General features: G+C 30.4%; 2 protein-coding genes across 2 annotated transcripts; both read right to left on the reverse strand.

Moving 5' to 3' along the window:
- Positions 1–853: 853 nt before the first annotated feature.
- Positions 854–1,207, reverse strand: LOC114404866 (dirigent protein 19-like). The gene has a single exon (XM_028367607.1). The coding sequence runs from the start codon at positions 1,205–1,207 to the stop codon at positions 854–856; it is 354 nt and encodes a 117-aa protein (XP_028223408.1).
- A 6,176-nt stretch (positions 1,208–7,383) lies between these two features.
- Positions 7,384–8,476, reverse strand: LOC114406041 (dirigent protein 22-like). Its single transcript, XM_028368585.1, has one exon. The coding sequence runs from the start codon at positions 8,373–8,375 to the stop codon at positions 7,800–7,802; it is 576 nt and encodes a 191-aa protein (XP_028224386.1). The 5' UTR covers positions 8,376–8,476; the 3' UTR covers positions 7,384–7,799.
- Between the last annotated feature and the right edge of the window lie 5,082 nt (positions 8,477–13,558).

The following is a 13,558-nucleotide window of genomic DNA, read 5'->3' on the forward strand; positions in this document are numbered from 1 at the left end:
GCTATCGCTTCTAATATTCTGATATTTATGAAGTGTAAAATGATCTCAAAGTTTGTTATTTATAGCTTTGAAACAGAGATAACTGATCATGTCCTTAGAATAACCAATTATTTTGTTCATAGAGTATGTTGAGCACAAGTGGAAACATAATAATTGATTATATGTCGATTTAATTGATCATCTGCACATCTCAAATTTTCTCAAGCTCGAGATAATTGATTGTCTTCAATAGATATCAATTATTTAGGCAGCGCACATACTTGTTTGAAAATAGAGCATAATGATCGATTATATTATTCTCTAATTGATTAATTTGTTCTACAAAGCACATTTTCAATTTTATAGAAAAAAGCACACAAAGCTGAGCAACACCACATGCAAGTGAGGGCATCTATATATGCATTCCGGAAGAGGAAACTAAGAACCCCGAGAGTTTAACAATGAAGCCAATAAAGTATCTCATATAACCATGTTATAGATTGAAGTCCATAGCCATGTAACATACATCTAATCTAATTATACTAAAGTGTTTTTCTTTTTAACAAATCAATACTAAAGTGTTGTTATTTAATGAAAATTAGAATTTTATTTACTAATCAACGTTGACTTTAAATGTCAACCTTCAAAATACATGTTATCAAAGTAAAACCCAATAATCAGCATTAACATTAAATGCCAACGTTTATTACACATATTATCAATATAACACTTTTGTTTAATTGAATTACATAGTAATTAATTAGTAACCACATACCATAAACCCAACCATATATATTGTCCCTCCCAATTTACAACCTTAAGCATATGAATAATGAAGAACATAAACGTTGTACTCAACCGTAGCTTGCATGGTCTAAGGATCATAAGAATGAGTCTTTACCAGGGCATATCCCCTAGCAACCCGGAAAATCCCACTACCACCAATCACAGGCATCTCCCTAACCTTGGTCATGAGAGGCCTATTCCTCCCCATGATGGTGATGGTGCTGCCATTGTACTTCCCTGCGGTTAGGGCGAAGTTCATGACCATCAAAAGACTAAGCTCCGTCCGCGACGCCGACGCGTAGAGCCCTTCGGCCCTCCCCACTTGCTTGGAGCTCAACTCGGGTCCCAAGGTTAAAGGGTTTAAGATTCTCACCAAATTAACCAAACGAAGTGGTCGTGTTGTATTTTGGGAGTGAGGGAATGATTTGAATACCTGTGCCATCTTCGGCTGTGACAGAGGTGAGGGTAATTATGGAAAGGATGCTGAATGTGAGGAATTTGGTAACCATGGTTTAGTGATTATTGTTATTATTATATACAGAATTTGGAATGTGGAGGATGAATGGAAGAATTAATAGGTACATAAGTTGAATGTGGAGAATAGAGAGAATGAATGGAGGAATTTACAGAGGGAAAATTGAGGAAATTAAGTTGGGAAGCAAGGGAGTACGTGCGGGTTTGGCACGTAGTTACTAGTTTCTCGGTACGAGTAAAGATACGTACATAACTAGTAACAACAACAACAATATTACTATTATTATTATTATTATTATTATTATTATAAAATATAAGAAGAAAATATTTAGACGTTAAAAAAATAATAAACAATTAATTAACTAAAAAGTAGTGGAACAATTGTTAAAAAGATAATAAATTAATGGAAGATAAAACTATAAAAAATGTGAATATCAAAATAAGATATTTTCTTTATTAATATAGGTTGTCATTAATTAAAAGTTCCTTAAACACAACTCACCAAGCAACACGTAATATAGTGATATTATTAAAAAAAATTATTTTTCATGACACACATTTTAAGACAGATATGAAAAACCGTATTAAAATATAACACAATGATAATTTTGTATTTAGATAAAATTAAAACTATTATGATTTTAAAACTGTCATAGTTTTAATTTTCTCTAATTATAAAATTATCACCAATTCCCTTTTAAATCCTGAGCGTGTGTGTCCTCTTTTCCATTCCTATGCATCAATGCTGCTTCTGCTTCCCTCCTCCTTCTGCCACCTCTCCTAGCCGCTAGAACTTCCTCAAATATGCTCTCACCAGAGGCATTGCCTTTGCCGATTATGCCTCTTATGATTTGCTTTCCTTTGTTTCCATTTTATTATTCATTTCCATTTAGGGTTGATCGATAGAATCAAGTGACATTTATGTGCTTTTTTTCTTCCTTAATTCGGTGTTGTCACTTTGATATGTTAGGGTTGTTATCGAATCATTTTTTGTTGTTGTGGGAACTTCTTACAAACTATGATTCCTTTTTATTTGTCTAATAAAAAGGTATGCAGCTCCAATATGTGCTGATGTTGAGTACACACTAGAAAGTCATAGAGATCAAGAGAAAGGCATTTGAACACTACTGTAATTAATCTGAATTTGACAAAGATCTGTATTATTAACTTTGGCTTTGTTTTTCTTCACAGTGCAAAGTTGAAATTGGAAGAATGCCTATTATGTTGAGGAGTTGTTGTTGTGTCTTGCATGGGAGAGATGAAGTTGAACTTGCTAAACTTGGTTTGAATAAATTTGAAATACATATATATATATATATACTTTCATTATTCTGCATTTTTTATATAAAAAATCTTACCTGTTTTATTTTTCCTTTCATTAGGTGAGTGTTCCCTTGATCCTGAATGTAACATCTCATTTTTTCGTAAAATAAATTAAAAGGATTTTTATTTAAAAATAAATAGAGTTTTAGAAAAATGATGAGATTTTTATAATTAAATAAATAAGTAGAAATATATTTATTATTTAAAATAATGGTTTGAAAGAAAAAAAAAGGAAGATATTTTATTTATTCATTTGATAGGAAATACAATAAAGTTATTTTTTATAAAACAAATAAATAAATAAAGTAAATAATAGGCTAAGAGTACCCTAGCTATAAATAGAGGCATATTAGGTCAATTTTCAAACTGATGATACATCTCTACACTTTCTCTTCCTCTCAAATTTCGTTTTCCCTTCTTTCTCTCCAAAAACCCTCTTATTCTCTCACATGCACTCAAACCTGTTTAAGTAAAATGAACAATCTCACAATTGAAATTTGCAAAATAATGTTTGAGGTGAGAGAAATGTTCTTCGCATCGTAGTTTTTTTTCCGCATATACCTAAATATGTTATAATAAAATTATGATCTCGAACTCGTTAACCGTTGGATCTTCATGAACTTTGGACACCTGGTTTGCAATTCATTTCCACATATCTTCACCGTTGGGATTTTCAAATTAGTGTTTAGGGAGGAAGAAATACATATCGCACGCAGATAGTGAAATGAAGTCTTCAATCTCTTCTCCTTCTCTTTAACGCTAGGAATGCATAGGAGAGCAACTAGAGAAATTTTTTTAGAAATCTTAGGAAACTGCTAAAAATGCCACTATCATTGCCAGAATACACACGTGAGTCCACTTAGAGGTAAGGGATGAGTTTAACACAATTGGGGTTAGAATGAACATCTGTAGGGATCCTTAGATGATTAAATTAGGGTTTACTTTTGGATGTTTATTGAATTATAATTTTCTTTTACGATTATAAATACAATATTTTTGTGTTTGACGAACCAATTAATGTTCTGATGTGAATTGGTTGATAAACTTGAGTTCTCTTGATGCTTTCATGTTTTTGACCTATGATTTTGATATGATTGTGTGGAATTGTTTGAGGGATTTTATTCCTCATGTTGTGAGAAGCATTTTGTATAAATTATTATATTAAGATTATGAAATTGTGAGTAAGTGACAACTTGAACTTGTGATGAATGGTGAAATTCATGTGTATTGAGATGTATGTATTGAATTGTGAGTTATGAACTGTGCAATCACAGAATTGTAAAACTATTTAAGGGCGACGAGTTTTTGTGCGATGAGTATTGTGATGAGATTCACTGTGGGAACCCGACAAGTTTAAATGATTTTGAAAATAATTGAGTAGTTGTGTGTATTGCATAGTTCATAGGTAAAGTGTATATGATTCATGAGATGTGATAACGTATTAAATTGGAATTATACCATTGTGATTGAGACCGAATGTATGTGATAAATTAAGTATGTATTGACTTGTAATATATGTGTGCATTGAGATATTGTGTGCACTCAGTTGTGAGCTATGAATCGTATAATCACATGACTATAAGACCATTTAAAAGCGACGAGTATTGTGATGAGAACCACTGTGGGGACCCGATGAGTTTAATCACAAGCTTGACAAGATAAAATTATTTTGATAATAATTGAGGAATCATGTATTTTGATACAGTTCATAGATAAAGTCTCTGTGCTAAAATATTTTCTGGTTTGGACTTGAATCAGGAGGGAGAGGCCCTAACAGACTCTTCGGAGTCTGCCTTGGGGGTAAATACTCTCGGTTTGAGTGCTCCTTTAACCATGTGCTGATCCCACATGGTTGGAGCATTCTTGCAAAACAGCGTGATCCTGACTGGTCTCTCTATGATTTTACCTAGTGAGAGTGACCTGACGTATTAGTGTGTGGTTTGTCTTATCATGTACTCCTAGGCACATGACAAGGTTTTTGACTAACATGGTATCACATTGCATATAATATTGAGTCTTAGTGTATCTGTTGCATAACGCATGTGTATTGGTCGATATTGATTGATTTAGTGATATTGTGTTTTGATCCTTGAGTACGTGAATGATGTGAAAATGAATGAGACGTGTTATGTTATGATGTGATGTTACACAACAAAGTGGTAGAATGACATGAGCTATGTTTAAGTAAGTTGTATTTCGTTTATATTATATGTATATCTACATGTTGTCTTGTTTCTCTCTATTAGTTAGGAATGTGATAACTCAATTCCATGTGTGTTGTTTGTGTTTGGATCCTGTAATAATCTCGAACTTTATATTTGAGGAAACAAATGAGTATGTGAATTATTTTAAAGAACCTTGTGCTGAACGACGTTTGGACATACTGCTTTGATAGGATATGACATTGGAATATATGTTTCTATATTAATTACATGAAATCTTTAACGACCTTCTTTTGAGCCGAAATGATTTTATTATTTATTGGACAAGTTATATTATAATGTTGAAAAATGAATATGAACCTTTTACTGAAATATTTTTATTTAAATATATTTTAAAAAAAATAATTAATTCTAATTTCTTATTCCTTTTATTGTTAATATATATGTGTGGGATAAAGGTGTCATATCAAAAACACTTGTATGTCATGCAATGAGGCATACAGCCATGCAGCTAGCCTAGCTAGGTCTTGACCAAGCACTTTACCTACTGATTGGAGACATCATTTTCTACATAGGAGAACGGTTCTCTTTCTTTTTTATGGTATGATATTTCTTTAATTATTATATTTATTGACAAATGTTAGTTTAGTTTTGTTAAAAATTTAATTATAGTTTAAGTTAATTTTCTTTTGAAATGTTGAGTACTTGAGTTTATTTAAATGAATTTTTGCTTTCTTAAAACTTGGTGTGAGCATAAAACCCGGATTCTACCATCACCCGAAATACCCGAACGATTTGAGTCAAATTGGGTGTCGGGTAGAAAAAACTAAAAAAATCGAGTACATATGATTTTAACAGGCAGGTGCAAGTTCGATTTTTGTTTTTCGCCGATACCCATAAGCAACCGAATAACATTAGTTTATTGCAGATCTATTCCACTTGTGACTTTATTATTTTATATAGAAACAAAATTAACTGAAGATCTTCACCTTCATAAAGTAAATTATTTTTTATTGGGAAGATAAAAGGTATGAGACACAAGAGTACTCGAGTGATATTGGAAGTTGTTGTAACTTTCAACATTTCAATTTTTTAATACCATTTCAATTTCATAAAAGCACTCAAAAATCTTAAGCTTCCACGGTCACTCTACATGTTCAGTTTCCTCTTTCAATTTTCCATCACTCTATGTCTTCCATTAAAAAAAAAAAAAACAAACAATTGAAGTTAGAAATTACATTAATGCAACAAGATACAACACTCTTTTAAGTCTTAACATAGCAAGGCATTGTCTAGGCTTGATTGTCTTAGCCCGAACCCGATTAAAGCCAAAAGCTATACGGTCGGTGCATTTTATTTAAATATATTTTAATTTTTTTTAAAATATATTTAAATAAAAATATTTCAGTAAAAGATTCATATTCATTTTTTTAACATTATAATATATACTTGTAGTTGTATCTATAGGTAAACTTTGTTTTAGAGAAATCGTTATATTTAACATTTATTAGAGAAAATTTTATTAAAAAAATCACTTTGTAGAAATTCTTTCCCTTCCGTCTTTACTCTTAATTCAATTAAGTGAACTTTACAAGACATAAATAGTAACTTTTAAAACTGGTGAATTTTTACATGATATAAGGGTTGTACATGTTTTTTTCTTCTTCTTTAATTTAACTCCTTTAAAGTGAACAACTCAATTTAAAAGGTAAGAAATCAATCTTAATATTCTTGATCAGATATTAAAAGGTTAATATTCTAGCACATCACGGTTTATATATGTGCATTTAAAATTAACAATTAATTTTTTTCATCAACGATTAATTGACAGTACTTATTAGTTTACCTTTTAACTAGAAAAACCAAATTATTATTATTATCATTTTTAAACTTAAATATGTTTTTATTATTGAAAAGTTATCAAACTTTACGTTTAGTTTCTAATATAAAAAAAATTATTTCTTACTCCCTAAAAACTATTTTAATTTATTTTATATTTTATCTCTGTTGTTATATTACTATAGCTCTGAAAAATTAACCATTCTATAAGGAATAAGGAATTGGTTAAGCGAACTTCGTTGACCAGGCGTGCCTCATGTTTCACTGTTCATTGCATATATATATATATATATATATATATATATATATATATATATATATATATATATATATATATATATAATTGTTGCTGTTTAGGGAAGAGAGGATAAGGGAAAGAGGGGAGTGAAATCAGGGGAGAAGTGACATGGAGGAGTTTAATGCTTTCATCGAGAGCATGGAACTTTTTAACATACCGATGGTGGGAATATCATTTACTTGGGTGAGAGCCGGAGGGAGAGAGTCATGAGCAGATTGAACCGATTCCTGGTGTATGCGGATTGGTTACAAAAGTTGCCTAATTCAACATATATTTGTACTTTCATTTGTGTTTTTTTTTTCTTAAATGAGAGACAATTGGTGTTTTCCAATTCATTAGTCCACAACTAATCTCACTTGTGATATATAATTATGATGAGCTCATGAAATTTTGTAAAGGGGGGAAATTAATATATTGAACACAAGTTATTGTACTAAATTAATAAATCATTTCTCTAGAATTCTTAATTTTCATTTGCTTAAACAGGAGAGAGAATATCATAGATTATTATTTGCTTAAACAGGAGAGAGAATATCAGATTCTTATTCATATCATTGTAACAAGTACCAAACACAAAAATATGAGAAAAATAAACTCAAAAAGAAAAACCCTCAAAAAGATAAAATAATCACAAGTCTCTCACTATAAATCATCAACTCCATTTCTAAGTATTATTTCCTCTCATAATTAGTCTTAAATAAAAAAAATTACATAACCAATCTCTTAATTATTAGAAATCATACTAAATAATCTCTCAATTATTGATAGAAAAAAAATTCTTCAAATGAGTCGCTTACGATTATTAAAATATACAACCGTAAGGACAAAATTGATGGATATTGAATATTTTAGAGAATACTTATACAATTTCATTATTGTAATAAAAACAATCTTTAAGAGAAAAGATGATATTTGAGAGAGCAATGCAAATCAATGGTTTACTCGTAATGGAGGACATAGATGTTGTACTCAGTGGTAGCATCCCCAGTCTTGGGATCAAAGAAGTAGGTCTTGGCATGAGCATAGCCTTTAGCAAACTTAAAAACCCCACTTCCACCAACCACAGGAATATCCTTTTCATTTTCACTAACAGCGTTCCTCCCCACGATAGTTATGGTGCTCCCGTTGTACTTCCCTTCAAACAAGGCAAAGTTCATGACCATAAGCAAGTTGATCTGGGACTGTGAGGTTAGGGCATAGAACCCCTCGGCCCGGCCCACGAGCTTGGAGCCCAGCTCGGGGCCCAGAGTCAAGGGGTTGTCCATGACGTTGACCATGCCGAAGGAAGTGGTTGTGTTGTATTTGGGGAGTGGTGGGATGATTGTGGCTGAGGTGGAGTTGGCTCCACTGCTCACTATGTCATGCCAGTAGAATTTGAAGTGGCTTAGGGTTTGTTTCTTGTGAAGACCTAAGGATTTGGGGTGTAGTGTGCCTACAAAGCCCGTTTCTTCTCCTATGACATTGGAGAGGGTGTAAGAGATGAGGATTAGGGTTAGGAGTAGTTTGGTGGACATGGTTGGTGGTGGGGTATTGTGTGAAGGGTTTCTTGATTTTGGGCTAACAAAAGTGGGATCGGATGAAGAGAGGGGTGTGAGAAGGGATATAAAAAGGTGTGTGAGAGGGAGAGGAGGTGATGTAGGTGTTGACTTGGGGTGGGGAGTCTTTTGCATGAAAGTGTAAAGTGAGAATGGGATAAAAAAATGAAGTGAGAAGTTGTATTTGTAAATAAAGTACTAATATGTACACCAATTCAACGACCATAAAAGTACTAATATGTGCAAACTTAAAAGAAAAATAGGTTATCGGCAGTGAGGCTTGGGTCAATTTTTTGTCAAAGTATTCATGTTATTCAAAGTGTGTGATTATGGTTAGGTTTACATATCAATTATTTTGTTAAATATATATTTTTTTCACACATAAACACAATAAGATCTAACATTAATATATCAATTTTTTGGATTAACTTTTTTTACAGTGTTTTTTATATAGTAGGTATGGATCAATTTTTTTTATTCATAAGAATAGAAGATCGATATTAAAAAAATTATAATAATTTATATATTATGCTGAACCAATTAAATTTTATTCCTTGATGTTTGATAGGTTAGTGTCAATTTAATAGTAAGTTATTTATTTTTAGACTTTTATCTAAAGGATATAGTACTAATTTTTAAAGGTAATAATATGTTTTGGTTCTTTAGAATATTTTTAAATGTTGGTCCGTAGTTCTTCCGTTCCTACATTTATCATAAATAACATGATTTCAGTCCTTCATTATGAACTAAAAAACGTGTTTTTGAATACATTAAAAATTAGAAATTATTAAATTTTATATAAGAAGCTCATCATATTATCAAAACTATATGATTTTATCACAAAAGAGAATAAATTATGAGGTCGCATTTATTTTTTTCATTTTTGAATTTTCTGGTCAACAGATTCGACCCTACCTACTACGAGTTAGCACATTAGATTATTAACTGTTTAGATTGGATCGAATCGACCCAATATATTAATTTGGACCTTAAATTTATTTTAAGTTAATCCATATTTTAGGGACATGCTAGGTGCACCCAGCAACATTGCTGGTGCACCCAGCAATTAAGTGAATGGGCAAAATTGCCCCTGTTAAAAAAAATAATTATTTTTTCGGAAGAAGGTTCTTCCGATAGAACAATTTATTCTACCGGAAGAACCTTCTTCCGGAGAAGCTACCGGAAGAAGTTCTTCCGGTAACTTCTCCGGAAGAAGATTCTTCCGGATGAACAATTTGTTCTACCGGAAGAACCTTCTTCCGGAAGCTTCTCCGGAAGAAGGTTCTTCCGGTAGAATAAATTGTTCATCCGGAAGAACCTTCTTCCGGATGAACAAATTGTTCTACCGGAAGAACCTTCTTCCGGAAGCTTTCCGGAAGAAGGTTCTTCCGGTAGAATACAAATTGTTCTTCCGGAAGAAGGTTTTTCCGGAAAGCTTCCGGAAGAAGGTTCTTCCGGAAAGTTTTCGGAAAAAAGGTTCTTTTGATAGAGCACAAATTGTTCTTCCGGAAGAAGGTTCTTCCGAAAAAAAGTTCTTCCGGAAAGTTTCCGGAAGAAGGTTCTTCCGAAAGAACACAAATTGTTCTTCCGGAAGAAGGTTCTTCCGGAAAGCTTCCGGAAGAACCTTCTTCCGGAAGCTTTCCGGAAGAACCTTCTTCCGGAAGAAAAAATTATCTTTTTTAATGCAAGGGCAATTTTGCCCATTCACCTAATTGCTGGGTGCACCAGCAATGTTGCTGGGTGCACCTAGCATGTCCCCATATTTTATATCAAGTTTTGGATTTGTCGATCAGGCTCAGACCATTGTATAACGCCCGTAGTGGTTAGTATGAATGATTAACCCACCAAATTATATTGACTCATTTTTTATTTGATTTATTTTACTCACATTCTTTATTTGATTTAATCATCACGAAAATATATCACTTAATAATGAAAAATATGTTGAAATAATATATCAAAAAATAAATGTATCTATATTTTGATAATTTTTACCAAAAAATTATTGAAATAAATTTAAAAGATTCTTTATTTAGTACGGATATTCTTGTTGCAATATGTGCAAAGGGAAAGGATCCCTTGATAAACCTTGCTAAGCAAAATGGTCAGCCACTGAGTTGAATATATGTCCAAGGTAAACTTTGTACAGCTGAGCTGAAAAGTAAACTTCTAGAACATGCTTTTTCTTATATAAAAAAAAATAGTTAAGACCCATTATTTTTTACAAATATATTATTTGAATATTATATATAATAACTTTCTTGACTATTCATTTAAAAAAAAAAAAGAACTTATCTTGACTGAACCTTCCACATCATCCTATAACGGAAAGCACGGCAAAAACACATGTTTGATTAATTTAATAGTTGAAAAATCAACTTCAAAAGCAATGTTAATAATTGCTAGAAATTTCATGCATGATGGAGTCCATGAATGAGAGCTAATATATGCCTTTATGCCACGTTCAGTTGGTCATACACGCTACAATAAAATAAAGAGTAAGAAAAAACTGATCATCATGATAATATACGTATATGAATTGAACAAACTAAATCAAATAAAGAGTATAATCATTTTTTCCCATACTTAATAATGCAACAAGGTTTCCACTAGATGAAAAAAAAAAAGGTAAAAGGTTCCAAAACTTAATGAAAAAAATTACAGAATACACGCTTATATATAATTACAAAACTTTAATACATAAAAATTAAAGTATTTAATTATTTAAAAATTAATTTAATCAATACCCCATCATAAAATAATTCATTTATCATTATCCACTTAATTAATATTACACAATTCATAAATCACTTTAGGGAGTAAAAAAATATTAAATATTAAATTTTACAATAGCTTACCTACATGACATTGAGTTTATCAAGTGGAATGTATTACTTGCAATACTGTCCGCTGTTGTTTCTTGTACTTTTTATTGTATTTCAGAAATAACTTTTTGAAACGCAAATTGTATTCTGAAATAATTAAATATTAAATATTACAATAAGTTAGTTCCATCATGGATTGATGTTTAACAAGTGGTGCATGTATTACTTGCACTCCCACTATTATTTTTTTTATTTTGAAAATGACTTATGGAATATAAATTGTATTTCAGAATGTAATGAAAAGTAAGAAATAGCAACCTTAAGTCCTTATTAAGTTAAGGAGCTTCCAGTCAAGTGACGGATTTAGGGGGAGGGGGCTGAGGTCCCTGCTTGCTCAAAGTATATATTAATTAAAAAATAATAATAAAATATATTATCATTGATTTTATACTAAAATTTTTAATATAATATCTTTTTAATAACATTTGTCATTACTAACTATAATCTAACCCAAACATATATGTTTATTAATTAATAGATATAATAATAATGACATTTATATGAACTTTTTTTTATCAATTGTTATTATCTTGGTTAACTATGCTTTTATATTATTATAAGTCTCATTTATCTATCAATATATTTAAGTGTTAAAATTAATTATTATTAAGAATATATTAAATATACTTGTTATAAAATTTAAAGACTTTTAGGCATTATTATATTTAATGAGTTTGTTCTTCTTTTTTATTGTGAGATTAAGATTATTGTCTATTCAATTATTACTATGTTTGTGAGACCCAAAAAATCTTCCAAAATTTAAAATAAAAAATCAGTATAAATTATAAATGCACGTATTTCTTTTTTATATCATTTGAATAAAATTAAAATATAATTTTTCGTAAAACTAATAAATAATTTTATAAAATTCATTGTTTATTAAATATTTATTTTCTAGAAGTTAAATATTTAAATAATTAATTAAGGTAGTGTTTGGTTGATTTACACTTAATTGTATTTGAGATGAAATTTTTAAAAATTGGTGAGTCACATATCTCTACACTCTACTTTAATTTAAATATTTCACCTCTTTTCATCTCAATTCATTTCACACCTATTTTATTTTTTTCAAATCAAACTCACCGTAAAGTAAAAATAAAATAAAATAAATCCAAACCCCTTCTATGATTTTCTGAATTCGTCCCTCCTTCGAGTCACATATTTTGGGGATGCCTGAGTGGGTCAGCTGGCTATTAAATGTGGCTACAATATATTTACATATGTAATTTGTTAATACAGAGTAACCGTGGGAAACAAACTACCTTCCTAGGTTTTTATCTCCTTTTATTTGTTTGATTATCGTCCCTTTTTTTAATTAGGTGAGCCTGCAGTGGCTAACCGCATTTTTTTTTTCTTTCTTGAGAAACAAATAGGAATTTTGTGATCATGTTCTAAACAAAGTTAAAAAAATGAAAGAGTCAAATTATAATCATTAGATTGTGTTTGATTTTGAGGAAAAAATCAAAGATTTTTTTTAAAAATTAAAATTAAGGATAAGAAACGTGAATCCCACAAAATAAAATTAAATATAAAATCTCTTTGGTATATTATTTCTCTCCTTCGTACCAAACACAACTTACTTTTAGATGCAATGCTTAGTTGTCCGATCAAAATCAACCTCAAATTCTGTCAAATAAGCTAAGCTCTAGCCCCACCAATATTATATTATTTTGCTAACCTTTTTAGAATCACTTCTTATTGGATACTTAAATGAGCCTCACCGGCACACATGACACATTTTTACTTCTTTTTTTTTTTAACTTAAACATCTCATAAATATTTTTTTTTGGATCATCGTAACATTGTGTTATATCCATTAATTTTACTGATAATTAAATTTTATCAGAAGAAATTTGATTAATTACTTTTAGTAGATTTTTTTCTTTTAATCATATTTTTTATATCCATATAAGATTTAAATTTAAAATCTTATTTAAAAATATTAAATTTTATCACTTGAATCAATGACTTATTGATATTTTTTAATTTAGAAACAATTTTAAGAGCTAAAATAGGCTGCAAAGAAATCTCACATCTTTACATGTTTATCAATAATATATTTATTATATTATAATTATGTGTGTGGTGTAGCAATATTCTATTAAAAAGTTGTTTTTTTATTTAATAAGGTATAAGGACCGGTGCTTAAATAACAACTTATGTTTATGTGTTTTGCATCTGTACAACCCTTCAACAAGTGTTGTCAAATAGACACTGGTGTTTATATGGTTTTTTTGCCTATCAAGCAGCTGTGTCGATGCTGCTAATAACTCCTAA

The sequence above is a fragment of the Glycine soja genome, chromosome 3 (assembly GCF_004193775.1).
Source record: "Glycine soja cultivar W05 chromosome 3, ASM419377v2, whole genome shotgun sequence".
Classification (NCBI taxonomy): domain Eukaryota; kingdom Viridiplantae; phylum Streptophyta; class Magnoliopsida; order Fabales; family Fabaceae; genus Glycine; species Glycine soja.